The sequence below is a fragment of the Somniosus microcephalus genome, chromosome 7, assembly GCF_052327205.1.
Source record: "Somniosus microcephalus isolate GS21.2 chromosome 7, FLI_Smic_1.0, whole genome shotgun sequence".
Classification (NCBI taxonomy): domain Eukaryota; kingdom Metazoa; phylum Chordata; class Chondrichthyes; order Squaliformes; family Somniosidae; genus Somniosus; species Somniosus microcephalus.
In genome coordinates, this window is record NC_140993.1 from 258183093 (window position 1) to 258205569 (window position 22477).

General features: G+C 44.9%; 1 protein-coding gene across 3 annotated transcripts in view; it reads left to right on the forward strand.

The window, feature by feature from the left end:
• The first annotated feature begins 641 nt into the window (after window positions 1-641).
• LOC147115250 (myelin basic protein-like) overlaps window positions 642-22477 on the forward strand; it is a 221236-nt gene continuing 199400 nt past the window's right edge. Inside the window, exon 1 of one of the 3 annotated variants that reach the window (XM_085993637.1) lies at window positions 642-780. In XM_085993637.1, the coding sequence (XP_085849763.1) occupies window positions 751-780 (30 nt within the window). In that variant the 5' untranslated portion in view covers window positions 642-750. The remainder of the gene's footprint in view (window positions 781-22477) is intronic. The other 2 variants (XM_085993635.1, XM_085993636.1) reach the window with 2 other exon arrangements.

Genomic DNA, 22477 nt, shown 5'->3' on the forward strand with positions numbered 1-22477 from the left:
TGTTTACCACAATTAATGGATTTGATAGGGTAGATAGCGAGAAACTACCTCCTCTAGAACAAGGGGGCATAACCTTAAAATTAGAGCTAGACTTTTTCAGAGGTGATGTCAGGAAGCATTTCTTCACAGGGGCAGTGGGAATCTGGAACTCATGTTCTTATTTACCCTAACATCCCATTCACACTGATATTATTCTGCGAGGTACTCGTGAATTATAAATCGTTTCCTCTCGTGGGATTAGGAAGAGCAGAGAGACTCCACCCTCTTCAAGGTCCGAGGACGTGCTCTTGAACACCAATAAACTAAGACCTGCAGTACACTTGACGTGTTTGGGCTGGATATTTTCCTGCCATTAAAAGACTTGTTTTCTGTTTGAAATGTAAATCGGTAGGTGATGATAATGCTGCTGTAAAATTCAGCACAGCGTTGCTCGAATCCTACGTTGCAAGTCCCTCTTAATAGAAAGTTGTTGCTACACGTTTGATTGGGAGCAGCGATGTAGCCAGGTCGCTCTCAGCTGCGTTCACTTGCTGATTGGCTCTGCTGCATTGGTAATCTCTTTCCCCCCCTCCCTACCCAGTACAGTACCTTGATAGATAGATAGAAAACAGGAAGCGGTGCAGCATTATACTCACACACACAAGCAAATGAAACTAGCCTGACCGACTAAACTCTCAGCCAACATTGCGATCCACGCTTAACTAAGGAAATAACTACTGAAATTGACAAAAGACTCCTCCGGAGTGTTTAATGCATCGATTCGGAGCCCAGGAGAGTTCGGTACGTGTGAGTAAGGAAATAACCCGTTCAGTTAGTGATAACCTTGGATCTGTAATAAGAGGGGGTGGGAGAACAATTTCTGGCACTTCAGAGAAGAAAACGGTTTGATTTTTTGTCTGTTAATATCTAAAGAGTTCCTCTTGTTGGGTTTCTAGTGCCTTGTTGCTCGACGCTTTTGTTTTTTGATCTGTGCGTGTGTTTGTGTGTGTGTGTTATGAACCAGTAGCGTAAGCTGGAGCACATTGTGCAATATATAACACACAACCATCTACATGCTCAATAAAAACAAGCTCAGATCCGACTGCAATGCCCCCCCCCCCCCCCCCCTACAGAGGAAAGCTGGGACACAATAGTCTTCTCTAGCTTGAACTCCGCTAGAGGACGGTCCATGTGTGTTTTGTGTATTTAAAAAAAAATACAATGTCAGTGTCAGTCTTTTTTTCGCATTTGGCTACAGTCGTTTAACGCGCAAGTGCGATGCAGTTTCCGGTTAGTGATTATGGCGCTTCTCGTTTGTTGCATTTATTCCCCCTTTTGTCTCGTTTTCAAAGCCAGCCTGTGTACCTGTCCATTCTCGCTCGATGCCTTTCACCGCCCTGCTCCTCCCGTGGATTTTCTAATACATTTTTGAATTGGTTGCACATTTTGATTTCTGAGTCATAAAAAATGATACAACACAGAAGGTCGTCATTCGGCCCATCGTGTCTGTGCTGGCTCTTTTGAAAGAGCTATCCAATTAGTCACACTCCTCTGCTCTTTCACCCTAACCCTGCACATTTCTCCACTTCAAATACTTATCCAGTTCCCTTTTGAAAGTTACTCGTGAATCTGCTTCCGCCTCCTTACCAGGTGGTGCAATTTTCACCTGTCGCCTCTGATTCTTTTGCTTCAACCCTAACCGAGAGTAAAGCACCATGTCTTGTGGTGACGAATGGGGTGGGGCCAAATTCTAGGAAGAGAAGGATTGTTATTGTATTTTTTTGTTTGTATTTTTAAGAGTTTAGATTTTTGTGAAGCTATTGTCCTTTTTGAATATGTGGGGTATATTTTTGCGGTCGGCGGCGTGCCTAAGGAGTATGCCACTGGCATCCGAATAGAATATGAACTTACCTGATGGGGACCCCCCTTCGTGAACTTGCTCTCTTACGCTGCGTACTGGAGGGCAGCGTAATGGCCCACGGATCCCGGGGGTGCAGCGTGTGCGGAGGCGTACCCGGGGTCACGTGGGCCTGGTGCTCCAATCAGTGGCAGCGCCGAGTTTCCTACTACGATCCTTGTAATTAAAGAGCAGGTTATATTAATAGGCGGAGGAGTTAAGGGTAGGCTGCTTTGCGTCTCTCAGTTTGGATGTATTTTCAGCATAATTGGAAGGAATAGGAGAATAAATAGTTCTAAAATGTACGTCGCTCCCTCGCTCTTACGCCCTGTCTCCCTGGGAATTGATTCTTAAATCTAATTTAGGAATTACAGTTCTGATAAATCATTCAGGCTCTGAAATTTCATATAAAATACATCCTATAAGAAACAGATGGCAGGGGTAAGTATTTTGCCTACTGGAAATTTCCTTTTGGAATTGTTGCCCTTGCTTATCTAACGTTGCTGCTGGCTTATTTCACCCCTCCTATTGACCACCTTTCTCCTTGTGGGGATGTTGTTGAGTGGGTCTCCCGGAATGGGACTTCAGTCTACTTTGATATTTCTGCAGTTGCAGGTGAGGAGTGCACATCACGTGCTCAAATTTAGATATGGTCTGTAGGGAGGCTGTAGTCCTGAAGGGGAAGGAGGGTGTACCATGTGCAGTTATTAGCGAGAGCTAAGCTAGTTTGCCTCCTTGAGGGAAGAACGGGCCTGGCTCTGCGGTGAAGAAGTCCTCGTCTTTGGCCTCGACTGCCACCCAGAATGGCTCAAATGAAGGAATATCATCAGAATATTTAAAGAATGCTGCCCTTCTGGCCATAGCCTCTGCAGCAATTATCTGATAAATGTTCAAATTCCTCACCTGGCCTCACCCCTCCTTGTCTCTCTAACCTCCTACAACCCTCCAAGAATTTTACATTACTCCAATTCTGGCCTCTTGTGCATCCCTGATTTCCTTTGCCCCACTATTGGCAGCCATGCCTTCAGCTGTCTCGACCCTAAGCACTTGAATTCCCTCCCTAAAACTCTACCTCTCGCTCCTCCTTTTTAAGATGCTCCTTAAACCCTACCTCTTAGGCCAGGTGACCAAAAGCTTGGTCAAATATCTCCTCGTGCGACTCGGTGTCAAATTTTGTTTGATTACGCTGCTTTAAAGCACGTTTTACTACATTAAAGGTACCGTATAAACACAAGTTGTTGTAAATAATTTTGGGGAGTTGTATGGGGCATGGTTAGGGTCGCCAACCCTCCAGGATTGTCCTGGACTCTGCTTCCAGCAAACCTGGAGAAAAATTATTAGGGGCATTAAAATGTGTTTTTTTTCCCGTTTCTCTGAACACTTTCATTTATTAGTTCTAACATTATTGGAGATGAGGGGTGGGGAAGGCTGTTTGACTGAGAGTCAGGAAACATCCAATGAGGTAAAGGAGAGTCAGTTTGCTTTCCAATTGGCGTGGGAAGGCAATGTGCTGTGAGGATGGATGTGTCGGCCCACCAATGGAGATGTCTCCAGGAATAGGTCCAACCAGAGTTGGCAACCCTAGGCACGGAGTCTAGCGACTATATAACCGTGCGCATTTTGCTGCAGGTTGTGTTGCAGAGTGCTGCTTGCTCGGGGAGGGGTAAAAATGTTATGGGAAGAGGTCAACTCCTGTTGAACCAGCTCCTGTTGACCGCTGAATGTATTGCTGGCTCCAGGTGAAATTTGTTGGTTAACTCATGGAGGGTTATATTGAGTTCTGGTACTTGAGTTAGCTAGATGTAATGACCGCGTTCTCACGAGTAGACTAATTATTTTAGTGGCTTGTCTGGTTAGATTTGGGGAATAATTGGGAGCTGTAATGCATTTCAGGCTGTATCAGATAATTTGTTCTTACTCAGTACCAAAGCCGACTCATTAGCAAGCCCTCATTCCCTACAACCAAAGTGTGACCTCGTAGGTGGCAGTCTTGGCTCAGTTGGTAGCACTCTCGCCTCGGAGTCAGAAGGTTGTGGGTTGAAGTCCGACTCCATGAACTGGAGCTAACGCTCCCATGCAGTACTGAGGGAGTGCTGCACTGTCAGAGGTGCCAGCTTTCGGATGAGACGTTAAAACGAGACCCCTTCTGCCCTCTCTCAGGTGGACGTTAAAAGATTCCACGGCACTATTTTGAAGATGACCAGGGGAGTTCTCCCTGGGGTCCTGGCCAATATACATCTTTCAGCCAATATCGTTAAAGCAGATTGTCTGCTCATTATCACATTGCTGTCTGTGGGAGCTTGCTCTGCACAAATTGGCTGCTGCGTTTCCTACATTTACAACAGTGACTACACTTCGAAAAGTGCTTTTGGACGTTCTGAGGCCGTGAAAGGTGCTATATAAATGCAAGTTCTTTCTAATACTCGCGATATCTGGCAATGTAGCATTACCCATGATTGAACAGAAACCCCATGTTATCATAATTTAAATACTGGAACTATCACAAGACCTCGTAGTCTTCGGTATTGTGAAAGAATAATTAGGCTAAGTGGCTTAGGCTATGTTCTTTGAATCGAGTTTATTAAAAATAAATATTAAATAGCAAAAGCTCAAGATCAAGAGATTAGTGTGAAAAATTAAAGCACATGGGATTGGGGGCAAGGTATTGACTTGGATAGAGAACTGGCTGGCAGACAGGAAGCAAAGAGTTGGAATAAACAAGCAGCACTCTGCAACACAACCTGCGGCAAAATGTGCACGGTTATATAGTCGCTAGACTCCGTGCCTAGGGTTGCCAACTCTGGTTGGACCTATTCCTGGAGACATCTCCATTAGTGGGCCGACACATCCATCCTCACGGCACATCGCCTTCCCACACCAATTGGAAAGCAAACTGACTCTCCTTTACCTCATTGGATGTTTCCTGACTCTCAGTCAAACAGCCTTCCCCACCCCTCTCATCTCCAATAATGTTAGAACTAAAAAATGAAAGTGTTCAGAGAAATGGGAAAGAAAAAAAACATTTTGCTAGCACTGTTTGGGTTGGGGGGGTTGGGGGGGGTTTAAACTAACTTGGCAGGGAGATGGGATACAGAGTGGAGCTATAATAGGGGGTGATGTACAGCCAAATATAGAGGAAAAAACAAGTCCGCTTGGAAGGCAGAGCAAATATGTAACGGCACAAGGGTGTAGGGCAAGGCTGGATGGCATTTATTTTAATGCAAGGAGTCTTGCGAATAAGGTGGATGAACTGAAGGTGTTGATGAACACATAGGAGTATGATATTGTTGCTATCACGGAGACATGGTTGAGGGAGGGGCAAGACTGGCAGCTCAATATTCCGGGGTATAGAATCTTCAGGCGAGACAGAGGGGGGGTAAAAGAGGAGGGGGTGTCTCAATATTAATTAAGGAGTCAATTATTGCTGTAAGGAGGGATGATATCTTAGCAGGTTCCTCTAATGAGGCCATATGGGTAGAACTTAAAAACAAAAAGGGGGCAAGCACTTTGCTGGGAGTGTACTATAGGCCCCCAAACAGTCAGGGGGAGATAAAGGAACAGATATGTAGGCAAATCTCAGAGAAATGTGCAAATAATAGGGTAATAATAGTGGGGGATTTCAACTTCCCCAATATTAACTGGGATAGTCAGAGTGTGAAAGGCTTAGAGGGTGCAGAATTCTTAAAGTGCATCCAGGAGAGCTTTTTGAGCCAGCATGTAGAAAGTCCTACAAGAGAGGGGGCGGTACTGGACCTAATTCTAGGGAATGTGGCCGGGCAAGTGGTAGAAGTGTTAGTAGGTGAGCACTTTGGTGACGGTGACCATAATTCAGTGAGATTTAAGGTAGTCATGGAAAAGGACAGAGATGGACTGGAAATAAAGGTTCTAAATTGGGGGAAGGCTGATTTTAATATGATAAGGCAGGATCTGGCCAAAGTGGACTGGGATCAGCTACTTGTAGGAAAATCCACATCAGAGCAATGGGAGTCTTTCAGAAAGGAAATTGAGAGAGTACAATGGCAACATGTTCCCGTAAAGGTCAAGGGTGGGACCAACTAGCCCAGGGAACCTTGGATGTCAAGGGATATACGAGAATGGATTAGGGAAAAAAAAAGGGGGGCTTTTGGCTGATACAAAGGACTAAAGACCGAGGAAGCCCTAGAGGAGTATAAAAAGTGCAGTGGGATACTTAAAAAAAGAAATTAGGAGAGCGAGGAGGGGCCATGAAATAACACTGGCGAGCAAAATAAAGGAAAATCCTAAGATGTTTTATAAGTATATTAAGGGCAAGAGGATAACCAGGGAAAGGGTAGGGCCCATTAGGGACCAAAGTGGCAATCTGTGTGTGGAGCCAGAAGATGTAGGTGGGGTTTTAAATGAATTTTTTGCATCTGTGTTCACTATGGAGAAGGACGATGTAGACATAGAAATCGGGCAGGGGGACTGTGATATACTTGAACATATTAGCATCGAGAGGGAGGAGGTACTAGCGGTTTTAGCAGGCTTAAAAGTGGATAAATCCCCAGGCCCGGACGAGATGTATCCCAGGCTGCTGTGTGAGGCAATGGAGGAGATTGCAGGGGCTCTGACACAAATTTTCAGAACCTCTCTGGCCACAGGGGATGTGCCAGAGGACTGGAGAACAGCTAACGTAGTACCATTATTCAAGAAGGGTAGTAGGGATAAACCAGGGAATTACAGGCCAGTGAGCCTAACATCAGTGGTAGGGAAATTATTGGAAAAAATTCTGAGGGACAGAATCAGTCTCCACTGGGAGAGGCAAGGATTAATCAGGGATAGTCAGCATAGCTTTGTCAAGGGAAGATCATGTCTGACCAATTTGATTGAATTTTTCGAGGGGGTGATTAGGTGTGTGGATGAGGGTAGTGCAGTGGATGTGGTATACATGGATTTCAGTAAGGTTTTCGATAAAGTCCCGCATAGGAGACTGGTCAAGAAGGTAAGAGGCCATGGGATCCAGGGTGCCTTGGCACATTGGATCCAAAACTGGCTTAGTGGCAGAAGGCAGAGGGTGATGGTCGAAGGTTGTTTTTGTGACTGGAAGCCTGTGTCCAGTGGGGTACCGCAGGGATCGGTGCTGGGTCCCTTGCTGTTTGTGGTCTACATTAATGATTTGGATGTGAATGTAAAAGGTATGATCAGTAAGTTCGCAGATGACACGAAAATTGGTGGGGCGGTAAATAGCGAGGAGGGTAGCCTCAGTCTGCAGGACGATATAGATGGGTTGGTCAGATGGGCGGAACAGTGGCAAATGGAATTTAACCCTGAAAAGTGAGAGGTGATGCATTTTGGAGGGACTAACAAGGCAAGGGAATACACAATGAATGGTAAGACCCTAGGAAAGACAGAGGATCAGAGGGACCTTGGTGTGCATGTACATAGATCCCTGAAGGCAGCAGAACAGGTGGATAAGGTGGTTAAAAAGGCATATGGGGTACTTGCCTTCATTAGCCGAGGCATAGAATATAAGAGCAGGGAGGTTATGATGGAGCTGTACAAAACGTTGGTTAGGCCACAGCTGGAATACTGTGCGCAGTTCTGGTCGCCACACTATAGGAAGGATGTGATTGCTTTGGAGAGGATGCAGAGGAGATTCACCAGGATGTTACCTGGGCTGGAGCGCTTCAGCTATGAAGAAAGACTGGACAGGCTGGGGTTGTTTTCCTTGGAGCAGAGAAGGCTGAGGGGGGGACCTGATTGAGGTGTACAAAATTGAGGGGCATAGATAGGGTAGATAGAAAGGAACTTTTTCCCTTAGTAGAGGGGTCAATAACAAGGGGGCATAGATTCAAGGTAAGGGGCAGGAGGTTTAGAGGGGATTTGAGGAAGAACTTTTTCACCCAGAGGATGGCTGGAATCTGGAACTCACTGCCTGAAAGGGTGGTAGAGGCAGGAACCCTCAACATTCAAGAAGCATTTGGATGAGCACTTGAAATGCCATAGCATACAAGGTTATGGACCAAATGCTGGAAAATGGGATTAGATTAGACAGGGCTTGATGGCCGGCATGGGCCGAAGGGCCTCTTTCTGTGCTGTATAACTCTATGACTATGACTCTTTTTCCGAGTGGCAGGCAGTGACTAGTGGGGTACCGCAGGGATCGGTGCTAGGACCCCAGCTATTCACGATATATATTAATGATCTAGACGAGGGAACTAGATGTAATATCTCCAAGTTTGCAGACGACACAAAGCTGGGTGGGCGTGTGTGCTGTGAGGAGGATGCCGAGAAACTCCAGGATGATTTGGACAGGTTGGGTGATTGGGCAGATGTATGGCAGATGCAGTATAATGTGGATAAATGCGAGGTTATCCACTTTGGTGGCAAAAACAGGAAGGCAGATTATTATCTGAATGGCAATAGATTGGGAGAAGGGGAAGTGCAACGAGATCTGGGTGTCCTTGTGCACCAGTCGCTGAAGGTAAGCATGCAGGTGCAGCAGGCAGTTAAGAAGGCAAATGGTATGTTGGCCTTCGTAGCGAGAGGTTTCGAGTACAGGAACAAGGATGTCTCGCTGCAGTTGTACAGGGCCTTGGTGAGACCACACCTTGAGTGTTGTGTGCAGTTTTGATCGCCTTATCTGAGGAAGGATTTTCTTGCCATGGAGGGAGTGCAGCGAAGATTCACCAGACTGATACCTGGGATGGCAGGAATGACTTATGAGGAGAGATTGGGTCGATTGGGCTTATACTTGCTGGAGTTTAGAAGAATGAGAGGGGATCTCATTGAAACTTATAAAATTCTAACAAGACTGGACAGACGAGATGCAGGAAGGATGTTCCCGATGGCGGGGGAGTCCAAAACCAGGGGTCACAGTCTAAGGATAAGGTGTAAGCCATTTAGGACAGAGATGAGGAGGAATTTCTTCACCCAGAGAGTGGTGAACCTGTGGAATTCTCTACCACAGAAGGCAGTTAAGGCCAATTCATTAAATATATTCAAGAAGGAGTTAGATATATTTCTTAAGGCTAAAGGGATCAAGGGATATGGGGAGAAGGCAGGGACAGGGTACTGAGTTTGGATGATCAGCCATGATCTCTCCCCGTAACCCCTAATTCCCTTATCTGCTAGGAAACTGTCTATCTCCATTTTAAATTTATTTAATGTTGGCCGAATGGCCTGCTCCTGCTCCTATCTTCTATGTTTCTATGACAGCAGATTTCAGTCGAGTTACATCATGTAACTTGCTGAATCCGATACAACACTCTTAAATCAGTTTTATAACATGTTTCTAATCTCTGTGGTAGATTTCAGAAGTAGTACACTTACTTTAGTTTGGTTGTCAAACTCAAATGTTCAGAGCATTTACTGCTAGTCCTGATTTACTCAACTGCCTGGTGAATAAAACTTTAACAAGACAGAAAGACACGTGTTTCTATAGTGCCTTTCATAACCTAGGGATGTCCCAAAGCGGTTTACAGCCAGTCACTGTTGTAATGTTGGAAGTGCGGCAGCAATTAAAACAGATGCTCAGGGCATTTATTTAAGTGTTAGTTGAGGGATAAATATTGGCTAGGCATCGGGGAGGGCAGACGGAGCCTTGGCTTAAAATCTCCTCTGAAAGACGGCGCCTCCGACAGTGCAGCACTCCCTCAGCACTGCACTGGGAGTGTCGGCCTAGATTTTTGTGTTCAAGTCTCGGGAGCGGAGCTTGAACCCACGACCTTCTGACTCGGAGTAGAGAGTGCTAGACATTGAGCCACGGCTAACACCTCTTTTATTATCATTATAAAATAACTGCTGGATATTATGAGGTCAGATAATATCCGTGTCCTCTTAGAATTTCAACTGGAGCAGAGGAAAGATATCTTTTCATCATTAAGTTTTGAAGTCATCAGTAGGATTCAAAACACAGATTGCCTGCTACATGGATTCTTGCCCCCAGTGTGCCAGCAACTCCCAGAGATTAGCTCCATCTCCTCCCTGGGAATAGATCTGTTTCTGGCACCTACGTGTGTGTACTGCAGGTATTTTGCCGTTTGCTCACCTGTCGTGCGATGCAGATTGCCCTCTACCTATTTGTCGCTCGCCTTACCCCATCCTCTTGAATATAACAAGTCAGCAAAGACATGAAATTCACAATCATTATATTGATAGCTAATGAGCCAGCAATGGCAGGAAGCTGAGTCGGATGACTGGGCAGAGCCTGGCTAATTACATAAGAACATAAGAAGTAGGAGCAGGAGTAGGTCATACGGCCCCTCGGGCCTGCTCCGCCTTTCAATAGGATCATGGCTGATCCGAATCTAGACTCGCGTCCACTTCCCTGCCCTCTCCCCGTAACCCCTAATTCCCTTATCTGCTAGGAAACTGTCTATCTCCATTTTAAATTTATTTAATGTTGCAGCTTCCACAGCTCTCTGGGGTAGCAAATTCCATAGATTTACTACCCTCTGAGTGAAGAAGTTTCTCCTCATCTCAGTTTTGAAAGGGCAGCCCCTTATTCTAAGATTATGCCCCCTAGTTCTAGTCTCACCCATCAGTGGAAACATCCTCCCCGCATCCACCCGATCAAGCCCCCTCACAATCTTATATGTTTCGATAAGATCGCCTCTCATTCTTCTGAACTCCAATGAGTAGAGTCCCAACCTACTCAACCTTTCCTCATACGTCAACCCCCTCATCTCTGGAATCAACCGAGTGAACCTTCTCTGAACCGCCTCGAGAGCAAGTATATCTTTTCTTAAATATGGAAACCAAAACTGCGCGCAGTATTCCAGGTGTGGCCTCACCAATACCCTGTATAACTGCAGCAAGACTTCCCTGTTTTTATACTCCATCCCCCTTGCAATAAAAGCCAAGATTCCATTGGCCTTCCTGATCACCTGCTGCACCTGCATACTAACTTTTTGTGTTTCATGCACCAGGACTCCCAGATCCCTTTGTACTGTAGCACTTTGCAGTTTCTCTCCATTTAGATAATAACTTGCTCTTTGATTTTTTCTGCCAAAGTGCATAACCTCACACTTTCCAACATTATATTGCATCTGCCAAATCTCTGCCCACTCACTTAGCCTGTCTATGTCCTTTTGCAGGTTTTTTATGTCATCCTCACTCATTGCTTTCCCTCCCATCTTTGTATCATCGGCAAACTTGGATATGTTGCACTCGGTCCCTTCCTCCAAATCGTTAATATAGATTGTAAAGAGTTGGTGTCCCAGCACTGACCCCTGCGGAACACCACTAGTTACTGATTGCCAGCCCGAGAATGAACCATTTATCCCAATTCTGTTTTCTGTTAAATAGCCAATCTTCCACCCATGCCAGTATATTACCCCCAATCCTGTGATTTCTTATCTTGATCAGTAATCTTTTGTGTGGAACCTTGTCAAATGCCTTTTGGAAGTCCAAATACACTACATCCACTGGTTCCCCTTTATCCACCCTGTATGTTACATCCTCAAAGAATTTGAGCAAATTTGTCAAACATGACTTCCCCTTCATAAAACCATGCTGACTCTGTCCTATTAAATTATTTTTATCCAAATGCTCTGTTACTGTTTCGTTAATAATGGACTCCAACATTTTGCCAACCACAGATGTTAGGCTAACTGGTCTATAGTTTCCAGCTTTTTGTCTACTTCCCTTCTTAAATAAGGGTGTTACATTAGCAGTTTTCCAATCTGCCAGGACCTTTCCTGAGTCCAGGGAGTTCTGGAAAATAATCACCAATGCATCCACAATCCCTACCGCCACTTCTCTCAAGACCCTAGGATGTAGGCCATCAGGTCCGGGGGATTTATCCACCTTAGGTCCCATTATTTTACTGAGTACCATCTCCTTAGTGATTTTAATCGTCTTTAGCTCCTCTTTTCCCCCCCCCCCCCCCCCCCCCCCCCCCATTGCCCCCTGTTTGTCCAGTGTTGGGATATTTTTAGTGTCCTCTACTGTAAAGACTGATACAAAATATTTGTTCAGCGCCTTTGCCATCTCCATGTTCCCCACCACTAGTTTCCCAGTCCCATCCTCGAAGGATATATCAGTCATCAATAGGACATTAAGTGTCTAACACAATCCCATAAATATTAAAAATTTGAAAGACGACAGAACTCCCAATCTTTGACAGTACCATTAATTGTGTACATGGCTCTTTTTTTACTGCACGTCGTACTCCTTGCTCTTGTACAAGTGTTGTTGGTAGGGCATTGGACTGTCGAAGAATTGGTAGAATGCTGGCGTGTGTGCATTATTTCTTGTCCCCATAATTAAGTGTGTAGGCCCATGTACGGCTTCCTGTTATGCAAGTGGTTGGTGTTTATTCATACTAGTCACATTTACTTTCTGATCTGACATTTTAACCTTTCTTGAGGTGCCCAGCATGATGTACCTCCCCATTCAGGTGGACTACATTCCTGATGTGTTGACTGTACACCGTAATTAAACAGGGAGTTGGGCTACCTGCTGCAGCTGAAATGTTTATCAGCATAAGGCACTGATAAACTTTCATGATAGCATTATATTAAATAAAAAGGAAGAACGTGCATTTCTATAGCACCGTTCACGACCTCAGGACTAACCAAAGCGCTTTACAGCCAATGAAGTACTTTTGAAGTGTAGCCACTGTTGTAATGTAGGAAGCGTGGCAGCCATTTTGTGCACAGCAAGCTCCCACAAACAGCAACGTGATAGCCAGATCATCTGGTTTTTCTAGTGATGTTGGTGGAGGGATAAATATTGACCAAGAAACCAGGGAGAACTCGTCGTTGGATCCACCTGAGGGGGCAGACGGGGCCTCGGTTTAATGTCTCGTCCAAAAGATGGCTCCTCCAACAGTGCAGCACTCCCTCAGTACTGCACTGGAGTGTCGGGCTAGATGGTGTGGTCAAATCCTTCTGATTCAGACGCAAGTGCTACTACACAGCTGGCACCTAACACAAATGGGGATATGGATTTTAAACATCTAGTTGTACTGGTTCCTGTGCAGTTGGAATGCCACAACCTCCTTGGGTTAGACCCTCTCCATTGTCCGCAGCCATTGGCTTCAGTTCCCGCCACAAACTCTGTTCCCGAGCCACCGACTCCATCCCTCTCCCTGGCAACTGTCTGAGCCTGAACCAGCCTGTTTGCAACTTTTGTGTCATCTTTGACCCCGAGATGAGTTTCCAACCACATATTTGTGCCATCACTGAGACGGCCTATTTCCACCTCCGTAACTGCCTGTCTCCGCTCAACTGTACCTGAAATCCTCATCCATGCTTTTTGTTACATCCTAGACTTGACTATTCCAAAGCACGTCTGGCCAGCCTCCCACATTCTACACGCCCCCCCCCCCCCCCCCCCGTCCCATGAACTTGAGGTCATCCAAAACTCTGCTGTCTGTGTCCGAACCTGCACCAATCCCATTCACCCTTCACCCATCACCCCTGTGCTCGCTGACATACATTGGCTGCTGGTTAAGCAACGCCTCTCTCTTTGAGCTGCCAACTTGAATTCCTTGGTGGAAAATGAACTGGTTAAAAGTACAAGTTATAAAATAAAGAACCTATTCTTACTCGGGAGCTTCCTGTATGGTATTGTAAATTGCTGGGAAGTGTTTTGTTGGAGAGGCCTAATGCTGTGTTATAAGCCTGAGGCTCAATTTTGAGTACTTGGCTAGCGCTTGAATTATGGGGGTTGTGTACTTTACTGACAATTTTGGTGAATGGTTTCTTACTGGCTTTGTTCGTGTCAGTAATGCAAATCTCTCCCTCTTCAATTTTGCTGTGAAATTCAGGTTTACGGGATCCTTTCCTTCTGCCTGTAAGGAACATTCCACAGATCATGCAAGGACTTGTTCTTTAAGCCCTACCTATTCCAGTGTGACGGTGGAGAAGCCAATTCTCTGTAAAATAAATTTTAAAACAGCATGAATCCTGAGCTTGTGGACTATTGATGAAAAGAAGAAAGAAAGACTTGCATTTCTATAGCGCCTTTCACGACCAACGTACGTCTCAAATGCTTTACAGCCAATGAAGTACTTTTGAAGTGTAGTCACTGTTGTAATGTGGGAAACACAGCAGCCAATCGGCGCACAGCAAACTCCCACAAACTGCAATGTGATAATGACCAGATAATCTGTTTTCGTGATGTTGATTGAGGGGTAAATATTGGCCAGGATGCCGGGGATAACGCCCCTGCTCCTCTTCGAAATAGTGCTGTGGGATCTTTTACGTCCACCTGAAAGGGCAGACGGGGCCTCTGTTTAACAACTCATCTGAAAGACGGCACTGCTGACAGTGCAGCGCTCCCTCAGCACGGCACTGGAGTGTCAGCCTAGCTTTATGTGCTCAGGTCCCGGAGTGGGACTTGAGCCCACAACCTTCTGACTCGGAGGCGAGTGTGCTGCCAAATGAGCCACAGCTGACGCTGTGAGGAAAATTATGCAAATTACCATGTACAAGAAGTTGTTGGTTTACGCAGTCTGTTGATTAAAATAGCCACATGTGCTTTTTAAATAAACCTCTTCCTCCCACTACCCCAGTCACTATCCTTAAGGTAAAGCATGAACTTTTGTCTGATGTACTTTAATGGAAAAACTTGGATGTCCATCATTGGTTGGAGGACGTTACAGGTGACACATTAGGCCAGATTTTGGGACCAACGGTGAACAAATGGCACCAGCCGTTCATCACACTTACATTTGCCCACAGACGTTCTGTGGGGTTTTGCACCAGAACTCTCTGTAATTAGAGAACCAATTAGGCGCAGTGACCTCTACAGGGTGGATCCGGGACCTGGTGTGAACAAGGCAAGCAATGGTATATCTCCTTAACTAATCAGATTGAAGAATGGATAACGAACAGCGCAGAGTCTAAACCAAGAGGTGCAAGTTAGAATATTTAATTCAAAACCGAATCCTGTACAGAAAGTGAAATAAAGTTCAAATTGAGAGAGAGAGAAAAGTGAGACAAAATTCAAACTTTTTAAAATTAAATAGATTTTTTTTAAATCTCCAACAATAACTAATATCTGAAGGAATGAGACTCCACACTTGTAAAAGTAAATTTTCAGTGCCAGAGGTGTTGTTTGGCAGAAATTAAGACTTATCACACCGTTAAAAATTCACCTACACTGGAATGGACAAGTCCTAACTCTCTTTTTCTGGCATGTTTAATGGGTAAGCCATTTAGGACTGAGATGAGGAGGAATTTCTTCACCCAGAGAGTGGTGAACCTGTGGAATTCTCTGCCACACAGGGCAGTTGAGGCCAATTCATTAAATATATTCAAGGAGGAGTTGGATATATTTCTTGAGGCTAAAGGGATATGGGGAGAAAGCAGGGACAGGGGACTGAATTTGGATGATCAGCCATGATCTCATTAAATGGCGGAGCGGGCTCGAGGGGCCGAATGGCCTACTCCTCCTATCTTCTATCTTCTATGTTTCTATGTATCTATCACGCAAGTACCGCAACTTCACGCCGTCCCGTGTGTTTCAATGCCGAGTCTCGGGACGAGGTACCAGTATAGTGCAGTTTCTGGGGGAGCAGGGCAACTCGGACAGCAGCTTCCTGATTTGCACGTTTAACTGCGCATGTGCAGACGTCGGAAGTTGCTGTCTGATTTACACTTTAATAACGGCAGGTGCTGGTAGCCTCACTATTATTTCTACAGCAAATCCGGGCCACTGAATCTTTTATATTTTGTGATGTGCAAAGCATTCTAAATGGCTACAGCAACTGCCTTGTGTTTATACTGAGATTGTTCATATCTATAGATGTAATTGTATTTATTTTGGTCCTTACTCCATCGTCCTTTGAGACAGACGATTGCCATATAATTAATATATATACCTATCTACAGTAGGTGAAAAAAATGTTTACTTTTACTTTTTCTTCTAGGAACCAATCAAAAAGCATTTACTTCAGTGTCTCTGGCCAGCACTTTTTCAAACTTCTTGCTCCAACAATGTGTACCTCAATCTTCTTTGGAACAGCGTAACCTTTTACTCACTGTGAGTAATGCCACGGAGATCTGCTGATATATCCCATTCCACCTATCCATCTCGCTATCCATCCATCTACCTGTCGCTCTATCCATCTGTCTAGTGTTTGCTTCTGTCACAATTCATACATCATATAATTTTAAAGGCGAATTTACTGACCGTTGGTTGAAATGTTGTATTTGTAAAACGGCAACAAATCAGAGGAGGGAGGGGACAGAGAAAAGTGGCTAGAAAACATGACCAAGTACTTGGGACATATTGAAGTACCAAGTCTGGTCAGCAAGATACATCAATCAATCAAAGGAGAAGGATGAACCAAGCAGATTGCTCGTGGTGGGGGCGGGGGCACAATTGGAAAAACCCTTTAGTTGCCAACTTGGGTTTCCCACTGAGCTGAGATTTAGGCACAAAGGAAGAAAAGTTGAGGACAGATGAATTGCAGTTAAATGTGTGTAACTAAACATTTAAACAAAAACAAATGTTACAAGTAAATGATTCAAATGACCTACACAAAATAGCATTTTCAGTTAGAAATACCTCTCTCAATGTTTTCCATCAGAAGCCTGTGTGAGGATCCTGAGCATTCAGTTCACGCAGGGCAATGGCTGAGCCTGCTAGCATGAAGGATTCAAACTAGCAGGTTACAGTAATTCCCAGTAGACATTTGTGGGTACAACTTGGTTTTTATGATGGACAAGTTTGTCCATTTACAGTGGGTGCTGAAACTTGATGCAAGCCCCCCCCCCCCCCCCCAATGAAAATTTGTATTTTCTTTAATGAAATATCAGGACAATGTAAAGCATGAGCTAGTTTTTTTTTTAAAGTTTGTTCATGGGATGTGGGCGTCACTGGCAAGGCCAGCATTTATTGCCCATCCCTAATTGCCCTTGAGAAGGTGGTGGTGAGCCGCTACCTTGAACCGCTGCAGTCCGTGTGGTGAAAGTACTCCCACAGTGCTGTTAGGGAGGGAGTTCCAGGATTTTGACCCAGCGATGATGAAGGAACAGCGATATATATAATGGTATACATCGGGGCAGTCAAACTGTCCGCTATTCTATTACAATTTGCAGCATAGTTGAAACACTGCTCGCCAGAATATGTCTTTGGTATATGAGGTATAAATCTAGAATCTTGTATACAATGTAATCTGCTGTAATTTCCTTTGTAAATGACTGAAAAGTGTGCTCTGTTTTTAAACGAGCAATATGTTCCGACGGACAGAACGGCCTGTAGTGACTCTGCTTCTGTGATCTGCATGTGGACTGCAGTCTGCCAACGACCAATCCTAGGAGACTAATGCAGATGTAAACCAACCTTCTCTGCTGCTCCAGGCTACGATTTGGAGGGAGGAGAGGGGGTTGGGTGTGGAATGGAAATCTGAAAGCAATATACAGCAGGGGTCTCGGTTATCTGGTGAAGGGTCATTGTCCAAATTTGAAATGGTAAGCTCAACTTGTCCTCATTATGAAAGGTCATCGACCTGAAACGTTAACTCTGTTTCTCTCTCCACGGATGCTGCCTGACCTGCTGAGTGTCTCCAGCATTTTCTGTTTTTATTTCCGATTTCCAGCATCTGCAGTATTTTCTTTTTGTCCTCATTACCGTTCACATGCTCACCTGCTATGTATTTCCATCACTTTATTTTGTTCATTTTCATAATGTTTCTGCTGTACAATGGTATTGATTTTTTTTTTTAAAGTGACTATTCTCTCAAAGATGTACACTTTATTACAACAACTTGAATTTATATAGCGCCTTTAACATAGTAAAACGTCCCAAGGCGCTGCACAGGTGTATTTTAAGACATAAAATTTGACACCGAACCACAAGAATAAATTAGGGCAGGTGACCAAAAGCTTGGTCAAAGAGGTAGGTTTTAAGGAGCGTCTTAAAGGAGGAAAGAGAGGTGGGGAATTCCAGAGCTTAGGGCCTAGGCAACAGAAGGCACGGCCACCAATGGTTGAGCGATTTATAATCGGATCCTCAACAGGGCAGAATTAGAGGAGCGCAGATATTTCTGGGGGGGAGGGGGGGGTTTGTAGGGCTGAAGGAGATTACAGAGATAGGGAGGGGCGAGGCCATGGAGGAATTTGAAAACCAGGATGAGAATTTTGAAATTGAGGCGCTGCTTAACCAGAAGCCATTGTAGGTCAGTGAGCACAGGGGTGATGGGCGAATGGGACTTGGTGCGAGTTAGGACATGGGCAGCTGAGTTTTGCATGACCTTAAGTTTGCGTAAGGTGGAATGTCAGGAATAGTCAAGTCTAGAGGTAACAAAGGCATGGATGAGGGTTGAGCTGATGCAAGGGCAGAGACGGGCGATGTTACAGAGGTGGAAGTAGGTGGTCTTTGTTATGCTGCGGATATGTGATTGGGAGCTAATTTCAGGGTCAAATATGACACCAAGGTTGCGAACAGTGTGGTTCAGCCTCAGACTGATGTTAGGGAGAGGGATGGAGTCAGTGGCTTGGGAACGGAGTTTGTGGCAGGGACCGAAAACAATGGCTTTGATTTTCCCAGTATTTAATTGGAGAAAATTTTTGCCCATCCAGAACTCTGTCGGACAAGCAGTCTGACAATTTAGACACCGTGGAGGGGTCGAGAGAAGAGGTGGTGAGGTAGAGCTGGGTGTCTTCAGCGTACAGGTGGAAACTGATGGTGTATTTTTGGATGATGTCGCCAAGGGGCAACATGTAGATGAGAAATAGGAGGGGGCCAAGGATAGATCCTTGGGGGACACCAGAGGTAACAATGCGGGAGTGGGAAGAGAAGCCGTTGCAGGTGATTCTCTGGCTACGATTAGATAGGTAAGAATGGAACCAGGCAAGTGCAGTCCCACCCAGCTGGACGATGGTGGAGAGGCGTTGGGGAAGGACACCTAACGCTGATGTATTTATCGCAACATGATTTGTGAAAAATAAAAGTTTCTGATTTGCATTTTGTTTTAAGAATCATGTTCCATATCTTGGTAATCTGTTTTAATATCCAGACATCAACCACCTTTCATATTTCTGCTAGAATTCTATTCTGTTGGGATGTCTCAAAATTCCACTGACCCGTTTTATATTTAACAATTGCACTCCACAACTGTAGTATGTACTAAACTTTCCATCATTTATAATGGTTGTAGAAGCACTAAAAAGTTTGTTGTAATTGGCTGACTTTTGGTCGATTCTACTTACAAAATCATATTTAAAAATTGCCTCCTGCAAAATAATACATATTGGGCATTTTTGTTTGTGGATAAAACTTTTATTTAAAAAGCAATATGTGTGAAAGAAAAATGTGGATCTTAAGAGACAGGCTTCCAACGTCGACTTTGTGGAAGGGTTTATTCCTTCAGCAGCCATGGGCTTATAACTCGCCTCGAGCCTCTGACTACATAGTGTCAGCTGTGAGTCAGACGATCATGGGTACAAGTCCAACTCCGGAGACTCGAGCATAAAATCCAGGCCGACACTCCCACTGTAGTGCTGAGGGAGTGCTGCACTGTCGGATGAGACGTTAAAGCGTGGGTCCATCTGCCCTCTCGGGTGGGTGTAAAAAAATCTCATGGCACTATTTTGGAGAAGAGCAGGGGAGTTCTCCTCGGTGTCAAGGCCAATATTTATCCCTAACAATCCAGATCAGTAAAACCAGATTATCTGGTCATTTACTTTTCTCTAGATGGGTAGACCGAGGTGACACCCGAGATGATTATGAAAGGGTTTGGTAGGGTAGATGTAAACAAGATGTTTCCATTAGAGGGGGGGGGGGGGGGTGGAGACCAAAACTAAGGGGCCATAAATAAGATGGTCAGTAATAAATCCAATTGGGAATCGGGAGAAACTTTTTTTACCCAGAGAGTGGTTAGAATGTGGAACTCGCTACCACATGGAGTAGTTGAGGTGAATGGCATTGATGCATTTAAGGAGACGCTAAATAAACACATGAGGGAGAAAGTAATAGAAAGATAGGGTGATGGGTTGTGAGGAGGCTCGTGTGGAGCATAAACACCTGCCTGGATCAGTTGGGCCGAATGGCCTGTTTCTGTGCTGTATGTTGCACGCTATTGTCTCATTGCTCTTTTTGTGGGAGCTTGCTGTGCACAAATTGGCTGCAGCGTTTCCTACATTACAACAGTGACCACACTTCAAAATGGGTGGTAAAGCGCTTTGGGACATCCTGAGGTTGTGAAAGGCGCTATGTAAATGCAAATCTATCTTTGATTTCCGGGTGGGCAGCCCCATTCTATATTAATAACTCGCCACCCTGATTCTGAGCTCCTTGGAGCTGATTTCCACACTCACGGGCCAAGTGTCAATATTCTTTGGCAGAACCGGGAGTTTGGTAGAACCAGGAGTTTTTAAAACAGCACTGATCGGGTTCCTTCCTGGTTTAAACTTTGCTGATGAACCATTATGGTGACGGCTTCCAGTCAGCCCATCCTGTTGAGTTTAATCGTTGCCTTTACGGTGCCTGCAGTGCAGTTGTTTTGCCTGACCTGACCGCTATTTAGTACGAGTCTAATGTCTTTTTTTTTTTTTAAACACAGATCCCAGCCATGTATAGTCCAAAACAAAACTGCAGCATAGAGGCTGCTGTTTCATCACTGCATCCAGGACAGCTAATGCTTTGTCCAATGTCTGTTGTTAATTGATTAAAAAGTTTGGTTATAGTGACGTACACGCTAGTTGTTGGATGAATGAATTCAGATGGAGCAATTTTTTCATGAACCATGAGAAGGCATTTTTAATGCCGACAATGTATATGTGTAGACTTTAGTGTTGGACTTTTCAGTTTAGTATTTTTTTGGTCTCGTGCGCGTCCACGATTTCCATTGCCCTACCATTGGTGGCTGTGCCTTTAGCTGCCTATGTCCAAAACTCTGGAATTTCCTCCCTTAAACCCCTCTCCTTTAACGACGCTCCTTAAAACCTACCTCTTTGACCAAGCTTTTGGCCATCTGCCCTAATATCTCTGCGGCTTGGTGTCAAATTTTGTTTCCTATGCAGTGCCTTGGGACGTTTTTATTACATGCAAGGTGCTCTATAAATGCAAGTTGTTTGTTTAATCTAAATCTTTGGAGAAAAAGCTCAAATATATTTTTCTTAATGTAACCTAATCTACAAAAGCAATGCTGTGGGGGTGGGAGGTAGAAGGGAAGTGGGATTTTTGGTCAGTATTGTCTTTTATTTGTAACCCAAAGATAAAAGGTATTGCTAAGTTCAGAATATTTGGTACTATAGCTGACAATTCTGCAAGATTGCTTTTACAGCATGCAGCGAGGGATCCTATTTTGTCGGGACACTCTTGTGAAAGACTGTGGGCAGGATTTTCATTCAGGAGCCGGGTTGGAGGCGGGACTACAACTTTCGGGATTGTAGTCCCGCCTCCATCGAGATGCGGCTAATCCACACGATTTTAACTTGATTGACGTTGTTGAGCCCGCCCAGCGGGCTCAGCAGGCCAATTAAGGGCCACCCGTCAACAGGTGATGTCACAGACTGAAATTTCATCTGTCAAGAGGTTTTGACAGATGAAATATCAGTCACAGCTGTTTGAAGCTGTCAAACACTGACCGTCTTACTTCTAACCTGAATCTCCACAGACTCAGTTAGAAATCTCTCCTGCACAGAAAGCTGCAGGCTGTCACTTTGACAGTTCGCAGCCATTCTGCTTTCTGTGCCGGTGCGATGAGGGACTCCCGAGACCTAAAGGAAGGAAGGCTGAAAAGGTATGTAAAACTTATTTAATCACTAGTCACACCAAACACACTTACCTTTGCACTCATGCACACATCACTCACCTGAACACTGACATCTTGACCCCTCCAAGTCCTTCAACCCGACGGCCCGCCTCCTCTAACTTGGCGTGGTTTGAAGCCGTCGGGAATCCCACACTTCAACCTTAAAAATAGGGATTAGGCTAAAAACTGCCTGTTAACTACCTGTTAACAGGCAGTTAATTGGCACTAATCCCTTCCCGCCTCGGGTAGGCGGGTCCCAGTGCAGGGCAGGTACCCACCTCCTTTGAAACTGGCATGGAGGCGGGATGGGGTCAGGACCCCTGATTTCGGGATTTTAAACCCCCCCCCGCACGCCTCCAACCCCGACTCCATGGCCCAATGAAAATCCTGCCCTGTTTGTTTGTTAACCTTGTGTGGAGAAAGGATGTTAGCCCTGTATACAGGAAGAGGTGTATATCCACCAAGGTGAGTGTGCTACTTGTGTGCAACATGATGTGATCTACTGTTTGCTTACAGATAAGGTTTGCCCACCATTATTTTTTTCCAAGAAGGCCATGCTTCTTTGAATAGTGAATCACATTTTCTTATCTCTTCTCCTGGCCAGATGACTTCCTCCTGGTTCTAATCTGGTTGATCTCCTGTTCTGAAACCTTTTATTAACTACTCCGGAACATCTATGTTTGTACTTCAGGGCCCCATAATAGGCCATCACAAACCGAATGACCTATCCTTGTGTTTATTTAGCGTGCCTCTCATTCATAATGTATGCTGTATTACATATGCAGGGAAACAATGGGAGATTTATGTAGGGCACTCCTCACAGCCTGAGTATAATACGCTGGTTCAAAGCTTACTCAAATTTCAAAGGCAAAAGATGAGTGCATTTATTGAAGCTGTAATTAGAGCGAAACACTTGCAGCATTTACATC